This window comes from Pelmatolapia mariae, linkage group LG20, assembly GCF_036321145.2.
Source record: "Pelmatolapia mariae isolate MD_Pm_ZW linkage group LG20, Pm_UMD_F_2, whole genome shotgun sequence".
Taxonomy (NCBI): domain Eukaryota; kingdom Metazoa; phylum Chordata; class Actinopteri; order Cichliformes; family Cichlidae; genus Pelmatolapia; species Pelmatolapia mariae.
The window spans coordinates 21,515,031-21,535,396 of NC_086244.1; the positions used below are offsets into that span (position 1 = coordinate 21,515,031).

Genomic DNA, 20,366 nt, shown 5'->3' on the forward strand with positions numbered 1-20,366 from the left:
AGTCAATTCCTACTGGCCATTAGGAAAAAAAACTAAAACAACAGCTTGAGGCACTTTCTTAAATTTCAGAAAATGTAATTAATTTTCTGAAGTTTCCAGACCAACAAGCTACAGTTAGCTTTGTAGTTGTGCCTCTGTACATCACTGCAGCAGATAGTAAATCAAACCATAAATATGCGCTCGAAGTTCAGGCTTTTAGCTTCAATTCAAGAAATCTTGCCCAAACTAAACTGTGTAAGAATTACCTCCATTTCTATACACAACCTTCATTTTCAGAAGCTCAAAATTATTCAGACAACCAGTAGCGGTTTTTGATACGGGCGACACGGGCGGTTGCCCGGGGCGGCATCGTGGTGGGGGGCGGCATCACGGGCATCGGCAAAAAAAAAAAATAAAAAAAAAAAAATTGTTCGTACTCATGCTGCCCCGACGTCATGCCAGCGCATACTGGGGATGGCATAGGCACCGATCGGTTTTCTATCGCCCATTTGCTGGGAGTAAGGGCACACTCCGCTTGCGAGGTGCGCCTGCTGCTTGCGGCACAGGGAGGAGAGGGTGGGGCGGCGGGGGATTCTCTGGGTGGCTGGAGCAGCATCTAATAACCAACTCGCAAAATAAAACAAAATAAAAACAAACCAACAAACACGAAAACACCAGACATTATGATACAGACTTATAATTTGCACCGATGTTTTTTTTCGAAATTCTGTATGCGAAAAGTGAGCGCGAGAGCCCTCGGTGCGCCTGCTTGCTGCTGAAGTCAAAGTAAACTTTATTGTCATCTCCGCTACATACAGTCCAGTATATAGAGAGACGAGACGACGAGGCTCCAGTTACAGCAGTGCAAGTAAACAAACAATAAATATAAGAAGATTAAGAAAATAAATATACACTTTAGGACTAGGGATAAAGGGATCAATAACAATTTAAATTTTAAATTTTATAGTTTGATGATTTAAAGTCTCACAAACAACCCGTCGAAAGGGCAGGGCGCCAAACAGGCTAGGACCGCCACTGCAGACAACTGACTAACAAGCAGTTTCATGGTCAGGTGGTTTGCGTGATATTTAATGAGAAATGAAGCAGATATATTGCAAGCTTGTAATGCTTGCAGTGAGGCTAGAACAAGAAGAACAGAGAAATGAGATGTAGGCTAGGGACCAATGCTAAATCCACTGAGATGTTAACCTTTAAATTTGTCTTTGCTCTTAAATTTCTAACTTTTATGCTGTCTTGCTTGTTTTTGGGCCACTACGCCCTCAAAGGCATCCTTTATTTTGACACTTTTTTTTTGACAAATAAAGGGAAGCTCAAATTGTCTGTGGCTCAAATTCAAAGCTGTCATTTTAAAGTCAAACGAACCTTTTCTTAATGAGTTTTCATTTTTAAATGGGGATTCTCATACATTTATTCTCTTTCCATGACCCTTGTGTGTTTCAGTCAGTGGTGTCCAAACCCAGGCCTCAAGGGCCGGTGTCCTGCAGGTTTTAGATGTGTCCTTGATTCATCACAGCTGATTTAAATGGCTATTACCTCCTCAACATGTCTTGAAGTTCTCCAGAGGCCTGGTAATACACTAATCATTGGATTCAGGTGTGTTGACCCAGGGTAAGATCTAAAACCTGCAGGACACCGGCCTTCGAGGCCTGGAGTTGGCCAAGCCTGCTTAAAGTGAATGTGGCCGCAAGAGGGTCAGGAAATCTGAAACCAGAGGGGCGGGGCTTTCAGATTACATGTGGAAGTGAGCCCAGCTAACAATGGTATGTTATGCAACCAGAAAAGAGGGAGAATTTTTCTTACAACACCAAAAGCCAGGCAGAAACCAGCAATGAACATGTCACTTAATCCTGAAACGGTATGTATGGTATCTCTAAACAAAACAGTTTATTGTTTTAGCTACAGGTTGCTTTCCTGCTGTGGAGTTTGTTTCTTGTTAAGCATGTGAGGCTGAGCTATTAAAAAAGAAAGCGGTTTTAAATGCGCGTAGGAGCAATCTATATTCTGTTTATTTTTCTAATGTTTGAAGCTTTAAGACCTTCTTTTTGTCACTTGGCACCAGTGTTTTTGTTGAGTTCAGCCAAAGACTTGATCTCTGAGCACACTGTGTACTTTTGTGCTGTTAATCATTTGTTGTGTCACTCAGAAGTAGAAACAAATCTGACTTCACTACCCACAACTGCCAACACTGGTTTCTCTTTTTCTTCTCCACAGTCAAATCCCTGCAGTTGCTGTTCACACATTCAGATGTCTGTTTTGTCTTTTCTCTTTTTCCCCAAAAGGCAATTTTGTCTTCCAGACCAGAGCTGTTTGATTTCCATGGAGTCTCAATGACTCACTATTTTACAGACAACTGGGAGAATGTTCAGAACTTTCAGGCCAGACCAGATGATATACTTATTGCAACATATCCCAAAGCAGGTCAGTCCAACAAACGTGCACAAACTTTATAGCTCATCAAAATGTGTGTATAGAGGTCAGTGTTGGGATCAAGTTATTTGCCTCGCTCTCTCTCTCGCTCTCTCTTTCTAGGAACTACATGGGTCTCTCAGATCCTTGACCTGCTGTATTTTGGTCAGACGTGTCCAGAGAGGCAAAAAACCATCCCCATCTATGAAAGAGTACCCTTTCTGGAGATTGTCATCCCATTTTTGGATTCAGGTTACCAATCAGTCATGTTGCTATGGTTATATTATCATGTTACCTGTTTTCCTTACTCCATGTTCACCCCTCCATGCAGGGAAAGACCTGGCAGACAAGCTGCCCACCACCCCTCGACTCATTAAGACTCATTTTCCTGTCCAGTTTGTGCCAAAGTCCTTCTGGGAGCAAAACTGCAGGGTACAGTAACCTGTGTCCTGTTTTTCAAGAAGCTGATAATAGTACTGATAACAGTGCAATCTAAGGCAGCATGTCAGGTGTAACTTGAACCTTTAAGCCTAATAGGGAGCTTCAAAGTGTCTACTTCTGGTAAAAGTTTAAGATTTCTTTTTCCCATCTTCTGCAGATCGTTTATGTAGCCCGCAATGCAAAGGACAACATGGTGTCTTATTTCCACTTTGATCGCATGAATGCGGTTGAGCCAGAGGCTGGAGAATGGAATAACTACTTCCACAGATTTTTGGAAGGACAAAGTATGCATAAATAATACAGTTGTCCTTAGCGTAAGGTGTAGATATTTTCCTCTCATTGTTTAAGTGTTGTTCTTTGATCTTAGTGGTGTTTGGCTCCTGGTATGACCATGTGAATGGCTGGTGGAAGAAGAAACAGACTTACTCAAATATACATTACATGTTCTATGAAGATATGATTGAGGTAATCTGATTTCTTCATTTGCACTTTCTTCTGCATGTTCTCATGCTCTCATCCAGGCGGTTTTAATGCTGCGATTAATTCCATGATGTGTTTCCAGGACACTGAACGGGAAATAGACAAACTCTGCAGCTTCCTCGGTTTGTCTCGTTCAGCCGAGGAGAAGAAAATGATCTCAGGTGGAGTCCAGTTTGATAAGATGAAAAAGAATGAGATGGCCAACTATTCTACAGCCCCGGTTATGGATTTCAAGATTTCTCCCTTCATGAGAAAAGGTACAGTGAACAGTAATGTGATGCATCAGGTAACATTAGGAAAAATACCTGAATTATTATTATTTTTCTGCAGGAAAGGTTGGCGACTGGAAGAACCACTTCACCGTCGCTCAGAATGAAGTTTTTGATGAAGACTACAAGAAGAAGATGAAAGATCCCACACTTCAGTTCCGCACTGAAATTTGAACAGAGGCAGGCATACAGACTGGATATAGTATGCAGCTACTGCTGTGGAGTGTGTATTACAAAGATCTCATCTAAATAAACTGTGGCATACATGTGACAGAATTATACAGTGGAATAATAAACACTCCAAATACCTTAATTTTACAAACTGACATTCCAAAAGATCGGCCTAAAGAAAAAGTCCTGACTATAAACCTGTGAAAGACTTAGTGACTCCCTCTCTCTCATCAGTGATTTAAGTGTAACATTTCAGGCTGAGCTAGATGATACACAAATTGCAATATACCCGAAAGCAGGTCATTAATAAAGATGAAAAAGAATAAAGATTTCAAATTATCTTTCAGTCATTATTATTTTTGGAGAATGTGTCCCAAGTATGCAGGGCTACGGTCAGCCTACGGTTTCTATATTGTCAAAAAAATTAAAATAAAAAAAAAAAATTAAAAGAAGCGTCTCTGCTTGGAGCACTGGATTGAGGAACGAGAGGATTAAAGTATGCAAATATGGATCAAGAAACAGAAGTAGATTGCAAACACAATGTCATTTTATGCTCACAGGGTTCAGAGAACACAGAGAGGTCTGCATAGAAAGTTATTCCAAGCCAAACATGAACAGCAAACTATGACAGAAGCCAAGTGTATACCTGACTCCAGCCTTAAGTAGACAGCCTGATTATCTAACGAGCCGCAGGTGAATGTGATCAGTGACTCACTGACCAGCCGGCAGGAAGGTGGGGAATCAGGAAGAGCCACTGATGGGAAGATAAAAATAGATCCCACAAACATACAAACACTGCTAGCAAAGAGAGAGAGAAAGAGGGGGGAAAAGGTGGGCTAGTGCAAGAAACTTGGAGACCATGACAGATTATGAATGTTCATGCAGTCTGAACCTCCATCTCTTAAAAGTTGTACATTAAAGCAACACACACTGTTTCATAATGCCCAAGAAATGTAAAAATGCAACATAAAGTGTGCTAGAAATAAAGATCATAATAATATATTGGAAAGCATGAAAAAACAAAATGAAACAAGTACAATTTAAATACAACACTAATGTCTTTCATCTTTGTCCAAGAAAGAGATCCTGAGGCACTTGTGAATCCTGGTGCTTGGATCTTGTAGTTTAGCCATTGTAAGCATTGGAGAGTAGACAGTTGGTTGAGCAGGTCATCCATGCCTACAGAGTCTGAGCATCAAAGCTGCAGGAGAAACACTGGATCACTGGCACCTTTAGAAAGAAAATCTCAAATTGTGTCATCTGTTGAAGACTAAATATTCAGTCAGTATGCCAGCAGATGGCAGACTTGTTTCTGAAAGAGTTACACCAAATGAGCCTTTACTTGGATTGAAGTTGATTATTTTGGGCCTTTTGAAGTGAAAAGTAGAAAAAGTACAGTGAAGAGGTATGATGTCATTTTTACCTGCCTGGCTTAATGAGCAGTCCATATTGAAGTGGCAACTTCTCTGGATATAGACTCCCTCAAAAATGGGCTCAGAAGCTTTGTAGGAGGTGTGGCCAAGTGCAGAACTATAGGAAGACAATGACATTTTCTTCCACTCATCCTCATCAGGTCGGTATAATTTTGTTCTAACTTTTATATCAGTAGTTTCTGTTTGAGGCTAAAGTTATCTTAAAACTCCATGAGAGAGAAAAGACAGAGCTAGTTGTGTTTGTGTTCTTCACTATGTAGAAACACCAAAACATAACTAACATTGTATCACTGCCATCTGCTTTATGTAATGTTGTTAACATTGCTATATTTTCCCCATGCTCCACATATTAAGACAATGTCCAACATGATAACTGGTTCTAATTTACAAAAGTTAGCACATGTGAATAACAACAAACATCCTAACAAAGATGTGCTGATCTATAGATTCTTTTTGCTGAAGCACACAGATCATCGCCAGACACATCAGCAGCTGCAATGACATTTTTACAGTTACTCTATTAGATAAAGGAAGAAACTATAATACATACACCATAAAAAAACAAATTTAGCTTCCACTTATGCTATAAAAAACTAGGAAAAGTGCGTGTGTGTGTGTTTCTTTTTAAAGTTGCAACCTATCCCTATCCCTCACCCTATCCCTTGCATCCCTACTCTGTCACAACAGCCTCTGTATGTCCTCTTTCACTACCTCCATATTACTACATCTTCACTGGATTTTAAGATGCAAGGGAAAACATACAGTCATTTTTACAACAAACATTAAAAAAGTACTATATTAAAACTACAAAAAATGTATATTCAAAGTAAGGCGATCGTGTCTCAAGAATTGGCAGTTCGTCTTGTAATCGGAAGGTTGCCGGTTCGAGCCCCGACTCTGACAGTCTCAGTCATTGTGTCCTTGAGCAAGACGCTTCACCTGTTACCTACTCATGGTGGTCAGAGGGCCCGGTGGCAGCACTGTCTGGCAGCCTCGCCTTTGTCAGTGCGCCCCAGGGCAGCTGTGGCTACAATGTAGCTTGCCATCACCAGTGTGTGAATGTGTGTGTGGATGGGTAGATGACTGAATGTAGTGTAAAGTGCTTTGGGGTCCTTAGGGACTAAGTAAAGTGCTATACAAATACAGGCCATAATGGTAAAAAAATGTGACTCTTCCTACAGAGTACAAGTAAGAGACAATATTGCACAGAGTATGATATTAAGCTGTATCCAAGTAATTTAAGTTATTGCTCATTAATGTCATGGAATTTTGTAAATAAAGTCTGCAACACGGAAAAAACTGTGGTCAAGCTATTTATTACTGCGCGCAGGAGAGCCAAACACACACATCAAACATTATAGTTCGCAGTCATGCCAGCTCTGCCTCCCCAACCACACACACACACACACACACACACACACACACACACACACACACACACACACACAGCAGGTTTCTGTCCTGGCTGGACAGAGAACAACCCCTACTATCTTTTGCCAGGAAGTTCTTGGCACTGGCCCTGAGTTTCATCCTTCTGAGCAAAACAGTTAGCGGATAACACATTAAAACATTGTTACACCGAGCTAAGCAGTTTTTACGAGGTCATACTGACACATGCACACTTTATCTAAGCATACAAAGGTTATACCAAATCCTACAGTGAGATTCTAAACACATAAAGAAAATGTGAGGATAAACTAGAATTTTTCCATAACAATAATCAAATATTGCCTTCCTCCCTCACTACCATCACTGCACTCTGCTCCAATCCAAGCAAGGCTAATTTGAGCAGCTTTTAGAACGGCTGGGAAATTGTCATACATGTTGGCTGGTGCAAATTTCCTCAGTGTCAATGAGGAGTGAGGCAATAAACGCAGCGCAGTTGTTGTCATAAAAGGCTCATTTCCATGGTGGCTATTCCCTACCAAGCTTTACTACTTCAGTGCCTAACTACTGAGTGGGGTCAGGTGCAAAGGGTGGCACCTAAGGCAGGAGAGAAAGAGGGCAAACCAAACTGCGATTTAATAGAAGATTTAGTGTCATTGTGTTTGTGTTTTTGATTGAAAGCGGGTAGGACAAAAGCTGGAAATGAAACATAATAGCCTTCATATTGATGTTTCACCTCTGCTGTTGTGCAAGTTTTTATTGCTGGCACTGTGCCTGTGCCTTTTTCTCAGAAGCAGTCAGTGCTTTGACTAATCATTAATCAGTACCATACGGGCTGTTGATGTGTTACTGTTGATATAAGTTCCTTTTTAACCAAGTTTATACTAAATGATTGACATCTAGTTAGATAAGAAACTTTTTAATCCTATTAATATCAAATATGTAAGATATTATAAAAATAAAGATGGAAAGAGGGAGCGGGTTAATGCGTGATCTAAAAATTTTTTTAAAACACAGCCTTAGAAAGCAAAGTGCACTGAGGGTATAATTACGGTACTGAAGGTTACCAATTTATGAAATGGAGGAGGAGCAGAGAGTAAAACAGTAAAGCAGACTAAAAATTACATTAAATGTGAGAAAGACACTTTAAAGTAAGGAATAAAAACTATTAGGTATTTTAATTAAAAAAAAAAAAAAAAAGTCAAAAAGTCAAGACATGGAGGCGCGACCTCGACCAGACCTGTTTGACTTCCATGGAGTTGGCATGATCAAAGAGTTTACAGAAAACTGGGACAACATACAGAACTTCAAAGCAAGACCAGATGATATTCTTATTGCTACTTACACTAAAGCAGGTAAGGTTAATTTAACCTTTATAGACAGAATTGTGCCAGCCTGGGTGAACATAAGAAAGTGAAGACATGTGAAGGTAAATTGATTCAAACTCAAATCAAAGCCTTGGAAGTTATTTTAGACTCTCTTTATCTCTCTGTGTGTTTTATTGGCTTTAAAAATAGTTTTTATCTCGTCAAGTTAAATCCGTAGAGCTGAATGTTGTGCTGAAAGACACTGTATAAATAAAGCTTAAGGACAGAAGGCTTGTGTAGAGCTAATTACTATATTTTTTTTCTTTTTTAAAAATAAATCATTTCATGGATTGCTATATTTCCCACTGAACAGCATGGTTTTATCTGCTTCAACCTCAGGAACCACATGGGTCTCCTACATCCTAGATCTTCTGTATTTTGCGCACATGGGTCCAGACCGTCAGACTTCCATCCCTCTTCATGACAGAGTACCCTTCCTGGAGATATGCAAACCCCCTTTGCCATTAGGTCTCACATCAGTTTTGATTGCATAAATTTTTGTGTGTCACACATTGAAACGACAGCTGCTAAAATACAACCTCACCCAGTGTGTTTCTCATTTGCTGTTGTCTCAACAGAGTGATATAATTCTTAATCAAGTGCAATTTTTCTTTTCTTTTTTTTTTTTGCTTGATAATTAGATTTGGTTATTTGTCAGTGTGCAAACACTGTAAATGTAAAACATCTCAAATTTGCCCTATAATGTTGGACTTTTAGCCATGTTGACCTCTGGCATCTAGCAAAGTCCAACTTATTTGTCACAGCGAGTGGAATGAGCCGTGTGGAGAAAAATAAAGGAGGATCCAATTGCAGGCACTCGTAGAGGTGCGAAGGAGGTTTATTGTAAGACAAAACAGAAGTTGAAAATGGCAAATAGAACTAAAGGTAACCTGAACTGGGAGAACTAAACTACTAAACACAAATATGAAGGAGGATGAGCAGAGGCATATGACGGTAGACAGCAGGGAGAACACATGGATGAAGCACGGTAGATTCACAGTTAAAACGTGGGAGGTTAACAGACGGACCAGCAACTACAACATAAGAAGACACAACTTAAATAAACACAGAAGAACACAGGGAGATTACACACAGGTGGGGAACACAGCTGGAAGTAATTGACGAGACAAGGCAGGCAAAACTGAATACACTCACATGAGACACAGACCTTCACAATAAAACAGGAAACAAGAAACCACTACACAAAGACGCAGACCAGACACAGAACTGAACCTACACTAAACATGAGACACAAACCCTTAGAACTAATCCCTAAACACGAGTAAACAGAAACATAGAATTCTAATAATAATCAACAAAGCACAAGAGCATCAGAAAATAATCCATAATGCAAAAAATAAACCAAAACATAAGAAACTCAAAATGCTGGGTCAAACTGACCCAGAACCGTGACATTATTAGTGGCAAACCAATCATTCTTACCTTGCAGGTACAGACTTGGCAGACAAACTTCCCACCACTCCTCGTCTCATTAAAACTCATCTACCAGTCCAGTTTGTACCAAAGTCCTTCTGGGAGCAGCGCTGCAGGGTAAAATTCATGCATATATACCTGTAACCATAGAGACGTGGGATTTATGAAACAGATTAGAACTTGTTGTTGTCTGGTTCTGCAGGTAGTCTACGTGTCCCGCAATGCAAAGGACAATGCAGTGTCCTACTTCCATTTTGAACGCATGAACTGTGCAATGCCAGAACCGGGGGACTGGAGCACCTTCCTGCAGAACTTCATGGAGGGGAAGAGTGAGTTCAATGTAGTTTTACCATAGAGGGAAGAGACCATGTTTTCATTTTATTTCCCATATAAATACTCCATTTTGTTTTGTTGTGTGTTTGTAGTGGTTTTTGGATCGTGGTATGACCATGTGAATGGCTGGTGGGAGAAGAAGGAGACTTATTCAAATTTTCACTACATGTTCTATGAAGATTTGATTGAGGTATCATGAGCTGTGCTAAAGTACGCCATTTATGACAAAACTCATTACATTAAAAGGGTCTTGATTTTGTTAATAAACACGTTGCCCTTGCTGAAAGATCAAATAGCTTTTAGGAAACACTTAGCCTTCGTCTGGTGTTCCAGTCTGTGGGACCCGCTTTCTATGTTTACCAAAAGAAACATCATGCAGTTGTTATTTTAACTTCAAATTCTTTGCCTTTGCATCATTTTCTTTGAAGAACATATAAATGAAATATAAAATAACACTTCACACAGGACTGTGGACGAGAAATAGACCGACTGTGTTCCTTCCTTAGTTTGTCTCCATCACCTGAAGAGAAGGAAAGAGTCAAAGCCAGTGTGACTTTTGACAATATGAAACAAAATAAAATGACCAACTACTCCACCTTCGATACAATGAACCAGACTATATCTCCTTTCATGAGAAAAGGTATAAATGTCTGAACCTAAAAGTTGTTTTTTCCCCTCTGTGTTTGTTCTGAGAACTGAGTACTGCATTTATTAATAGGTTGATCAAATAACCTGAATTATTTTCTCTGTTTCTTCAGGAAAAGTTGGTGACTGGAAGAACCACTTCACTGTGGCCCAGAATGAGCAGTTTGATGAAGACTACAAGCAGAAAATGAAGTATCCTGATCTAAAGTTTCATTATGAAATTTAGAGCCCCAGCTGGGTGTGATGGAACTCTGCACTGATATGTGATTAAATAGTTAAGAAATAAGCCAAATTTGATATGAAATTTAAACGAACTAAATTTCAGGTAGGTGATAGAGACCTGTGGCAGAGTTCACAACCCTGAGCTGTCCTGCAGAAATGATAAATCCAACAGAACAATTTCCAGAAACAGTACCAACTAGGGATGGGTATCGTTTAGGTTTTATCCGATACCGGTGCCAAACCGGTACTTTTGAAACGGTGCCGGTGCTTAAACGGTGCTCAAACCGGTGCTTAAAGAATGGAGAACACAAAATTGGTCCAAAAACCTCTTATGTTCAGCTGTTTTTTGTAAAAATATAACAATGTTAGCCTTTTCTGCAGCTATGGGGCATATATGGTATCACTCTTGGCTGGAAGCAGTGCTTAAACAATGGAAAAAACACCAACTTTGTCCAAAAACCTCTCATGTTTAACTGTTTTCCACTTTTTCTTTGGTCATTTTAACCTTTTTGGCCAGGGTGAAGGGAGTATCTGCCATCAAACAAGAAGACAGCCTCGTGTAACTACAACGGTGTTTGCTAGTTCACCTTACATGCATTAATGTAATAACGTGGTTAGCGTACTCAACGTGAATTACACATGAACAACATTAAGCTACTCACGCAGAGAAGAACGGCTGCTGCTGCCATCATCATCCGTCATCATTTCTGCTACACTGGCAGGGCTAGGGGCCAGGACTCTACTCTTCGGGTTTTTGGGGGATGTTGCTAACTCCGATAACAGGCACCACACCCGCAGTAGATGTGCTCGGTGTGAGGTCTCGCAGCAAGTTATCAAATACGGCGCATTTCTCGGCTTTTAAAAAAACGCTATGCGTCGCCAGGTGTTTCATCAGATTCGAGATGTTACCTCCTTTGACAGTACCACAGTATCACCTTAAAGCACTTGTTGCAGGCTGCTGAGTTTGCATATTTTCCTGTGAAGTACAGCCAGACTTTTGACCGCTTTGCCTTGGATATTTTTGATCTGTAGCTCTGCTCTAAAAGAACGTACGTGCCTGGCCCCGCCTACTATCCTCGGAAACGTAAAATGATTGGCTAAAATCTAAAGTCATCACAGCTCAGGAAAAAAAAGCACCGAAATAAAGCACCGAAATGTGCGCTGCTTTTCGGTCTGGTTAGTACCGTTTATGTCAGAACCGGTGCCATGATGGCACCGGACACCGGTACCCATCCCTAGTACCAACTTATATATGATAGCTTCTATTCTTTAAAAAAATTTGGGTGAGGTATGATTTGTCTGACACCGCGTGTTATCGTATATGGTATATTATACTTTTGGCTTTTCTGCACCTTCATTCTGCTCAATAACATGTTTTAAACTTTGTTAAATAATGGCAACTTTGTGGTATGCTGTAAAGTTAACCCATTATCCTCATATCAGCACACCTTTTTAAAACCACTTTCTGTTTAAAGGCGATTGTTAGTTTTATTCTGACAAGATCCAACTAAACTCAAATAGGAGAAATTAAAAAGGCAAACAACAAACAAAAGTCTAGGTGTTCAGGGAATGATGTAAAAATCCATTAGGGCACGAATACTCATGAAAGGGGTAAATTTTGCATATATATTGAAAAGACCTTTACTTTCCCTCAGCTTTAGGGAGTATTTCAACATCTAATAACTCTTTCTTTAGCCTCAAAACATTGATTCAATTCATCTGGACACAGTGGTTTTATTAATGAAGTATATTTAGTGGAAACTTCATTTTAAATTTTAGAAAGAAAACTATATTTGTAATTAGATTATTGAATCCATTGAAATTGCAGTTTCTAAAAGATTTGTATTTTTTTTTTATTTGTAATTAAAAATATTTTTCAAGTAAGGCTTTATTGAGAGTGTAATACTTTTTTATGAAATCCATTTTTTGATTTGAAGAATAATAAATTTCTAATAACCATTTCTCTGCATAATCACAACAGGAGTGATGCTGAAACTTTTTAATGTCAGCAGGACTTTTAAAGAGAAATCGACCAATGGTGTTCCTTCCTTTTGGGGAAGGAAAATGTCAGAACCAGTATACAAATTAAAACAAAATGACAGTTCATGTGATGAACCACAAGGTGTCTCCTTAAATGAGAAAATGCACAGTGCAAAACTTCTACAGGAAAACATGTTTTTCTTTTTGTTTGTTTTTTTGGCTTTTTTAAAAATATCATATGTTCTGCATTAAAAATAAACATGCAATGATTAATTGGATTAAATCTAATGATGAAATATTAACTGTTATTTTCACCAGGGTCAGTTTATCAGGTATCACTTCTGTCGTGTTTAGTGCTGTTGCAGGCAGGATGAGGACCCAAACGCAGGACTCACAGACACAGAAGGATAAAGAAGCAGCTTTATTGCGCTGTGCAGACACTCAAAAAATAAACTCACAAAGAACAGACGTAAACTAGAAACTAAGAACATAAATACTAGAAAACTAGCAGAGATGGAAGCCAGAAACACAGAGAAACTCACATAGCATATGGAATAACAACACAACAACGACACAGGAGGGGAGCACAACTGGGAGTAATCACACATAATGAGACGGGGAGGATGCAAAAATGAATACGTGGGACAACGAGCTTTAAAACAAAACAGGAAACACAGAGATCAAAACTCAGACTCAAGACATGCAAACTTAACACAGTGACTGGGGGAGACGTAGGGAACGTAGAGACAAGGGTGACTTGACATGAAACGTGGAACACGAGGAAGGCACAGGAACAGAGACTATACACAGGCTAAGATAAACACTAAGGGAGGGAGAACTAAGGTTACTAAGAACCTAAGAAATTAAGATAACCCAAACCATGAATAACAATAATCAAAGAATATGAAATCAGCAACACAAACACTGGGTCACCAGACCCAGTACCGTGACAACTTCAGACAACAACACAGTGGAGGTAGGATAATCTAAACTCAATGACTTAAATATATATATAGAATTCCAAAAAATCAAGAACTAATAGTAGGTTACTCTGAGAAATACGCATAAACAACGAGTTGAACTACATGAAGCTTGCAGAATTGTATGGCACCATACCTGATCTAAACATTTATACAAAACCAGGAAGAGAAACAAACATAGAAAACTTGTTGAGGCAGAATCCAGAGATGAACAGGAAAAACCAGAACCCTGAAAAGCAAGTGCACAAAGTGTGGTGTGGCTAGAAATAGTGAAGGTTACTGATTTGTGGAGTAGAATCACGGAAGGAGGAGCAGAGATGATCAGGTGATAAAGCAGTCAGAAATAGGACAGATGATACATGAGAATACAGAAAGAAAACTCAGGAAGCTATTTAGAAAAAAAGCTATTAATTGAAACAGATGGAGGTGCCACCTCGGCCAGAAATGTTTGACTTCCACGGAGTCTGCATGGTCCATCAGTTTACTGACAACTGGGATAATCTACAGAACTTCAAAGCAAGACCAGATGATATTCTTATTGCTACTTACCCTAAAGCAGGTAACTTTGGTAGACAGATTTTATATGCATTAGTGAACAGCAGAGATTGAAAGCTAGTGAATATGATATTTCTCAAGGATCTTTGGCCAAGTATATGCTCCCACTTGGTAACATTAACAATCACCATCACCTTTGCTGATGTACACCTATAGACATAGCTTTGGTAGAAGTTTACATATATCAATCATGGGACTGAATTTCATGGTAATTTGGGGCTTAAATCACTTTTTTAAATACTCTTTTTCCAGGGTAAAATGATTATACAACATACAGCTTTAATTATTTAAAAAGCAAGAATTAAATGCACAACCTTGAATTGATTGGAATTTCTCTAATCCATTTGCTTTGGTAAAAAGTAGAAACACAGGCTCAAATATATACATACACTCACTTAAAGCGTTTACTAAGTCGTGCTGAATATTCTAAGATATCTTTCAAATTGACAAGGCCAAGGACTATTAACTTCTTGTTACTGATCATGATTAACTGCAACTGGTAGCTTGTCTTTGCAGCATAAAAAAAGGATTTGTTTGACAGCACTCATTGGATTTACCAAACTTGCGAACTATGGGAAAGTCCAAGAAAATCAGTGAAGATCTAAGAAGGAGAACTGCAAATTTACAGAAGTTGGGAAAGTCTATTGGAGCAATTTTTAGATGACCACAGAATCCAAGATAATCAGTTAAAACAATCGTATGTAAGTACAAGTTATTTGGCTGTGTTACCACTTTGCCAGGGTCTGGAAGAAGACCCAGTGTCATGAACCTAATTTTCACGCACACAAGTGGGGCCCAAAAACAAACTCAATACACTTCAGTACGAGCAAGTACAAGTTTTATTATTCAACAAAAGGTGACCGAGAATAACCAAGGGAGGTGAGAGGCTAATTGCAGAACTGAAGAAAACTGGGATCACAGCACAGTGAAGCCGTGATCAGGACCGTAGAAGGCTGCAACAGAAAGGGGAAAAGGTTACTAGTGTACAGGGGAATGGAGAGACACAACAAGGCAGGGCTAGAGCAATCTGGCTTACGATCAGAGCCAGACCGTGGGACTCGGAGGGGAAGTGTGTACGTGGGAGGTCAAACAGAGGAGGCAGAGATGAGATCAGGTGGTACACTCTGAGATCCAAGCAGGCAGGAGGACAGGCAGGTCGCAGGCACAAAACGCCGGACAGTAACCTGAGCACATGGAGGTAGAGTTAACACAGTTCATGCAATACTTGAACATGCACAAAGCTTTGCGGGGAGCCAAGTTACTACTGAGGGGTGACTAAAGGACTGGCGTGGAGCAGCTGTCTTTACAGGGTTAAATAGTCCTTCTGGTAATCACCTGAATGGGATGCAGGTGTGATGGTGACGGCCCAACCAGAGGGTTTGGCCACCGGGGCATCCCAAACATTCCTCAGACACAGAGCCACGGACCATGACAACCAGACTGTCGTCATCAAATGGGATGAAATTGGTGAGGATATTCAGGAACTGCTGGAACACCAGTGTCACTGCTGACTGTGAAGTGAATTTTGCACTGCCATGGGCTGACAGGGGTCTGACCCAGTAAGAACCTCCTGCCGCAGAATTACTACCTTCAAACTGAATCTGAAGGCTTCCCAAAGTGGATGGAATAATAAAGAATTCAAAATTTTTCAATCTGACCTCAAATTAACAGCTGGATGTTTGAAACTTGTACCCTCTTGGGTGTTCCAATAGCACAATGATCCCAAACACACATTAAAACTGGAATAGATAAAGAGGACTAACATTAATCTTCTGAAACGGCCTTCGCAAAGTCCAAATTTGTGGACTGTGTGTGTGCATGTGTGTGTGCGTAAGTTATATTAGCTTTATTTTTAAAGCTCTTCAAAAAGAATTAAAATGATGCTAACTGAGTGTGTTGATTGTAAATGTGATTATAGAGGTTATATTATCTTGGGTTGATAATTCACTGAACAGTATATATCTGTTTCACTCTTAGGGACCACATGGGTGTCTTACATCCTCGATCTTCTATATTTTGGACAATTGGGTCCAGACCGTCAAACATCCATCCCTCTTAATGATAGAGTACCCTTCCTGGAGATCTGCAAACCTCGTTTACCCACAGGTGTTAAATAATGTGTTCATGGTCACTCAAATGTTATCTACCATATCATACCATAACAAAAAACACATGTAGATTTTTATTTAGAGCACTTGATCTTTAGGACCTTCAGAGATTATTTCGAACAGTCTCTAAATGCTCCTATAGATTCATTTGCAGGTCCAACCAGCTGGTCTCGCTGGCAAGTGTTTCATTTAGAAGCTTTTGTTGCACTTTTGACATATAAAACAAGACCTGTTTTATTTTGTCTGAATGAATGAAAAAAAAGTCTAACTAAAAGTTTGTATAATGCATATACAAGTCATTACAGTCACTGCATTTCAGATATCTAAAAGTGTTTACCGGCTATTTAATTTTTAAAACAGCTATAATCAATGTTTTTTATAACAATGTTCTTTACATAGATTATATTGGTAAAACATTGAGAATTATTACTGGATTATGCAGTTTAGCTCTTTAGCTTGAACTTCAAAATTTATGAACACAAACTAATCCTTTTTATCACTCAGGTACAGAACAAGCAGAGAAACTTCCCACCACTCCTCGTCTCATTAAAACACATCTACCGGTCCAGTTTGTACCACAGTCGTTCTGGAAGCAGCGCTGCAGGGTAATACATATCTGTACCTACAATAATGAGCAAGTCATGAAACCCACAGATTATAATTTAGTGTCATCTTTCTACAGATAATCTATGTGGCCCGTAATGCAAAGGACAATGTAGTGTCTTATTTCCACTTTGCACGCATGAACAGTGCCCTGCCAGAACCAGGAGACTGGAGCTCCTATCTGCAGGAGTTCATGGAGGGGAAGAGTGAGTTCAGTGTAGTTTTGGTGTAAAGAAAGTTGAATATCATCTCAATTCCTGTGTAACCATTCTTTTGTATATTCTGTGGCTCCAGGGGCTTTTGGGTCATGGTATGATCACGTGAACAGCTGGTGGGAGAAAAAGCACACTTATTCAAATCTTCATTTCATGTTCTATGAAGATTTGATTGAGGTGCGGTGAGTTGGGTTTATGTGCAATTTTAATCTGAATTTTTTAATCTCTAAAACTATATACTTTATGAGGCAAAAGAATAGAAACGGCGAGTAGGTGAAACATCTTGCAGGTCTAGCTCCTGATGTAAATTAATTAATCCTTTCTTTGTTTATTATTGTTTTTGGCTCAATAATGACTTGAAAAGTGGCATACTCTTTACAATTATATTTTTACATATTAAAAGCCATCGGTAATGTGCTATAGTTACAATTATTAATTGGTAGAGCTATAGTTTACATAAACACAATTACACTGACAAAATTATTAGTGAATGTAGCTTAAAAATAAATGTCTTGGAGTACAAATAATTTTCCTCAAAAGTATACTTGAGTAGAGGTCAAAAGTAACAATTTTCCACTTTTATTCCATTCAGTTAATTAAGGACTATCTTGTGAATTTCCCCTGCTGTGCCTCTGGCTTACCTGGAGCTAATTTATTTTCTGGCAGTACTGTGCACGAGCTTTGATATGGATTCTGTTTGGTTCATAAACTCATTCCTGCTTCCTGAAAAACTGATGGTCAAAGTAATCCTACATCAAGTAACTAGGAAATTATGTAGTCCTGATGGACGTGATGCACACAGTAAAAAGTATGTACTATGTAAACTTTGTATTTATTAAATTTGTTTTCATTTTTAGCTTTTGAGTATCAAAGTTGTGGGGTTTTTTTTAGCAGTTGCCTAAGGTGAACACATTTATCATTTAATCATAAACTATAGTACACTGTTAAAACTGTTTAGTTTACTAGTGAATATGTTATAGTGTAGTGTAGGAGCTGTTATGGCCCGTCTAGGCGCGGCCAGACCACAACATAAAGGGTGATCCATCCCCGTCCAACCCCAAGCAGCACGTCACACACTTAATACTTTGTGACAGTGATTTATTTACAATAAGTGCATTTAAACAAAGGAAGGGAGCATATTATAACTTCAGGGTGAAACCAAGGCCAAAACAACAAACAAAGGGTAGCCTAACTCAGGAGTAAGTACAACTTACCTAGTCAAAAGAACTAAACCAAATGACAAGTACTTTCCTCCCTACCTAACAAAAACAGGAGAAAACTAATCAAACAAAAAGGCGGTCCACCCCTACATGCTCTTACATTCAACAAACATAGTGACACAGTGAACGGTCTGCCGGCTGGGTTGGGCGGAGAATGAATGACATGGCAGCCCCTGGCGGTCTCTTCTTATCCGCTGCCTCCAGGTCCTCAGCCAATCGGTGCGAGCCATCCACCCTGGATGCACCAATCACGGAGGAGCACCTGCACACTCAAATTTACATATGTTAATTACGACAACAGTCGTAACAGAGCAGATATGAGATCTTTTGTCATGATGGAATCCATCTCATGCATTGCACAATCTTGTTCTTGGCAAAACATGTGTACAGAAAATAGCTTCCCAAAATTTACCATTAACTCTAGAAAACCTACAGAAATATTAGCACATAAAGATGTTTGAAATAATAACGCCTCTTTTCAAAAAAAAAAGAAAAAGAAAAGAAAAGAAAATATCTCCCCTACTTGGCCACAACCAGGCTCATGCTGAAGCTTTTTAACGTGAACAGGACTGTGGACGAGAAATAGACCGACTGTGTTCCTTCCTTGGTTTGTCCCCGTCAGTTGAAGAGAAGGAAAGAGTCAGAGCCAGTGTGACGTTTGACAGCATGAAACAAAACAAGATGACCAACTACTCCACCGTCAAAACTATGAACCACAATGTGTCTCCTTTCATGAGAAAAGGTGGGACTGTATGCGCTTGAAGTTTTTTTTTCTCAATTTTTTTTTTAACATTATCTGATCTATTTATCATGAGTTTGATCAAATCCTCTAAATCTTCTCCTTTCTCAGGAAAAGTGGGTGACTGGAAGAACCACTTCACTGTGGCCCAAAATGAAAAGTTTGATGAAGACTACAAGCAGAAGATGAAGAATCCTGATCTAAAGTTTCGCTTTGAAATTTAGAGGCCCCACTGGGTGTGACGAAGATCTGAAGTGATGATGTTCAGACCGAAGTGCCCACACACATGTCCGCATTCAGTGCCATATACTTTCTTTATTTTGCTGGCCAGCAATCACGATTGTTTTCTCATTCACAAAGACTAAAAGACATTTTGGTTATTTCCAAATAGACACTCTCTGATCAGGGATTGAGGAGGTTGAAGTTTTACAATCCCAGGACTGAGAAAAGACTCTCTAATATATTCATATATATTGATGCAATTCTTTTTTTCTTTTCTCTTCTCTTCTCTTCTTCTCTTTGTGAACATTGCATTCTAAGGGACTGTAAGTTGTTCAGGTTGTAAATATATGCACCTAGAGTTAGATAAGTTTCCTTTGACGTATCAGTGCCAAGCTGATGTCTAAGAGGGTATGTTAGGAAGTGTTAAGGCCATATGTGCTCCAGTCCATCAATTCTTCAAAGTATTGTACACTGATGGTAAACTGCCATCAGACCCTAAATAAATTGTCCTCTGTTGTTATCAATATTGTTTCAATCATTCTATGTTGAGTGGACATATTAGTTACAACTAAAAGTACCAGGAAAAATTGGCGGCCAGACAGGGACTGGAGCATATCAGTAACCTTATCCTGAAGCACATGCACTCGCTGATCTGAACCCCCAGCCCAAAGATCCTCCTGTGCAGGCACATTCCCTGCTAGATTCTCACAGTGAAGACACTAGCCAATCTGCTGTGTCTCTCAGCCTTGATTTTGGGGACAGCCCAATATCGCCACAATATAAAGAGCACATACAGGCTAGAATTGTCAAAGAAGCATCAAAATATGATCTTGATGTTGGTAGTGTGACAGGGGTCACTCATTGCATTGAGTTAGAACCTCATGTCCCATTCAAAGAAACACAAGATGTGTTTCGCCCGCTGATTTCAATGACTTGAAAAGACATCTCCAAGATCTTTTGGCAGCAGGCATTATAGAGGAGTCACATAGTCCCTATGCCCCCCCAGTAGTGCTTGTTAGGAAAAAGAATGGGGAGTTGCGAATGCTGTTAGATTATCAGAGACTAAACAACCTCACCAAAAAGGATGCTTACCCATTGCATTGTACAGAGGAGATGTTCACTCTGCTCTCTGGTTCAACATAGTTCAGCGTTTTGGA

The 20,366-nt window shown here is 39.5% G+C and overlaps 3 protein-coding genes across 3 annotated transcripts; all 3 read left to right on the plus strand.

Annotated features, from left to right (window-relative positions):
- The first annotated feature begins 1,746 nt into the window (after positions 1–1,746).
- Positions 1,747–4,200, plus strand: LOC134619111 (cytosolic sulfotransferase 3-like). Its single transcript, XM_063464853.1, has 8 exons — positions 1,747–1,855; positions 2,280–2,418; positions 2,530–2,658; positions 2,738–2,838; positions 3,005–3,131; positions 3,215–3,312; positions 3,410–3,584; positions 3,658–4,200. Exons 1-8 carry the CDS (start codon positions 1,763–1,765, stop codon positions 3,768–3,770), a joined length of 975 nt encoding a protein of 324 aa, XP_063320923.1. The 5' UTR covers positions 1,747–1,762; the 3' UTR covers positions 3,771–4,200.
- Positions 4,201–7,796: 3,596 nt separating this feature from the next.
- On the plus strand, positions 7,797–10,591 carry LOC134619113 (cytosolic sulfotransferase 3-like). Its single transcript, XM_063464858.1, has 7 exons — positions 7,797–7,941; positions 8,293–8,421; positions 9,404–9,504; positions 9,590–9,716; positions 9,813–9,910; positions 10,186–10,360; positions 10,479–10,591. The coding sequence occupies exons 1-7, from the start codon at positions 7,803–7,805 to the stop codon at positions 10,589–10,591; spliced, it is 882 nt and encodes a 293-aa protein (XP_063320928.1). The 5' UTR covers positions 7,797–7,802.
- Positions 10,592–13,964: 3,373 nt separating this feature from the next.
- LOC134619116 (cytosolic sulfotransferase 3-like) lies at positions 13,965–19,211 on the plus strand. Its single transcript, XM_063464859.1, has 7 exons — positions 13,965–14,106; positions 16,080–16,208; positions 16,715–16,815; positions 16,893–17,019; positions 17,108–17,205; positions 18,816–18,990; positions 19,099–19,211. Exons 1-7 carry the CDS (start codon positions 13,968–13,970, stop codon positions 19,209–19,211), a joined length of 882 nt encoding a protein of 293 aa, XP_063320929.1. The 5' UTR covers positions 13,965–13,967.
- Positions 19,212–20,366: the final 1,155 nt, after the last annotated feature.

Bases quoted from the DNA above. Each gene is read 5' to 3' on its own strand.
- LOC134619113 (XM_063464858.1), top strand. From the start codon at position 7,803: ATGGAGGCGCGACCTCGACCAGACCTGTTTGACTTCCATGGAGTTGGC. The intron at 9,717-9,812 runs GTGAGTTCAATG...GTGTGTTTGTAG, and splicing joins GAACTTCATGGAGGGGAAGA to TGGTTTTTGGATCGTGGTAT. The intron at 10,361-10,478 runs GTATAAATGTCT...CTGTTTCTTCAG, and splicing joins ATCTCCTTTCATGAGAAAAG to GAAAAGTTGGTGACTGGAAG.
- LOC134619116 (XM_063464859.1), top strand. From the start codon at position 13,968: ATGGAGGTGCCACCTCGGCCAGAAATGTTTGACTTCCACGGAGTCTGC. The intron at 14,107-16,079 runs GTAACTTTGGTA...TTTCACTCTTAG, and splicing joins TGCTACTTACCCTAAAGCAG to GGACCACATGGGTGTCTTAC. The intron at 16,816-16,892 runs GTAATACATATC...ATCTTTCTACAG, and splicing joins TCTGGAAGCAGCGCTGCAGG to ATAATCTATGTGGCCCGTAA.
- LOC134619111 (XM_063464853.1), top strand. From the start codon at position 1,763: ATGTTATGCAACCAGAAAAGAGGGAGAATTTTTCTTACAACACCAAAA. The intron at 2,419-2,529 runs GTCAGTCCAACA...CTCTCTTTCTAG, and splicing joins TGCAACATATCCCAAAGCAG to GAACTACATGGGTCTCTCAG. The intron at 3,585-3,657 runs GTACAGTGAACA...ATTTTTCTGCAG, and splicing joins TTCTCCCTTCATGAGAAAAG to GAAAGGTTGGCGACTGGAAG.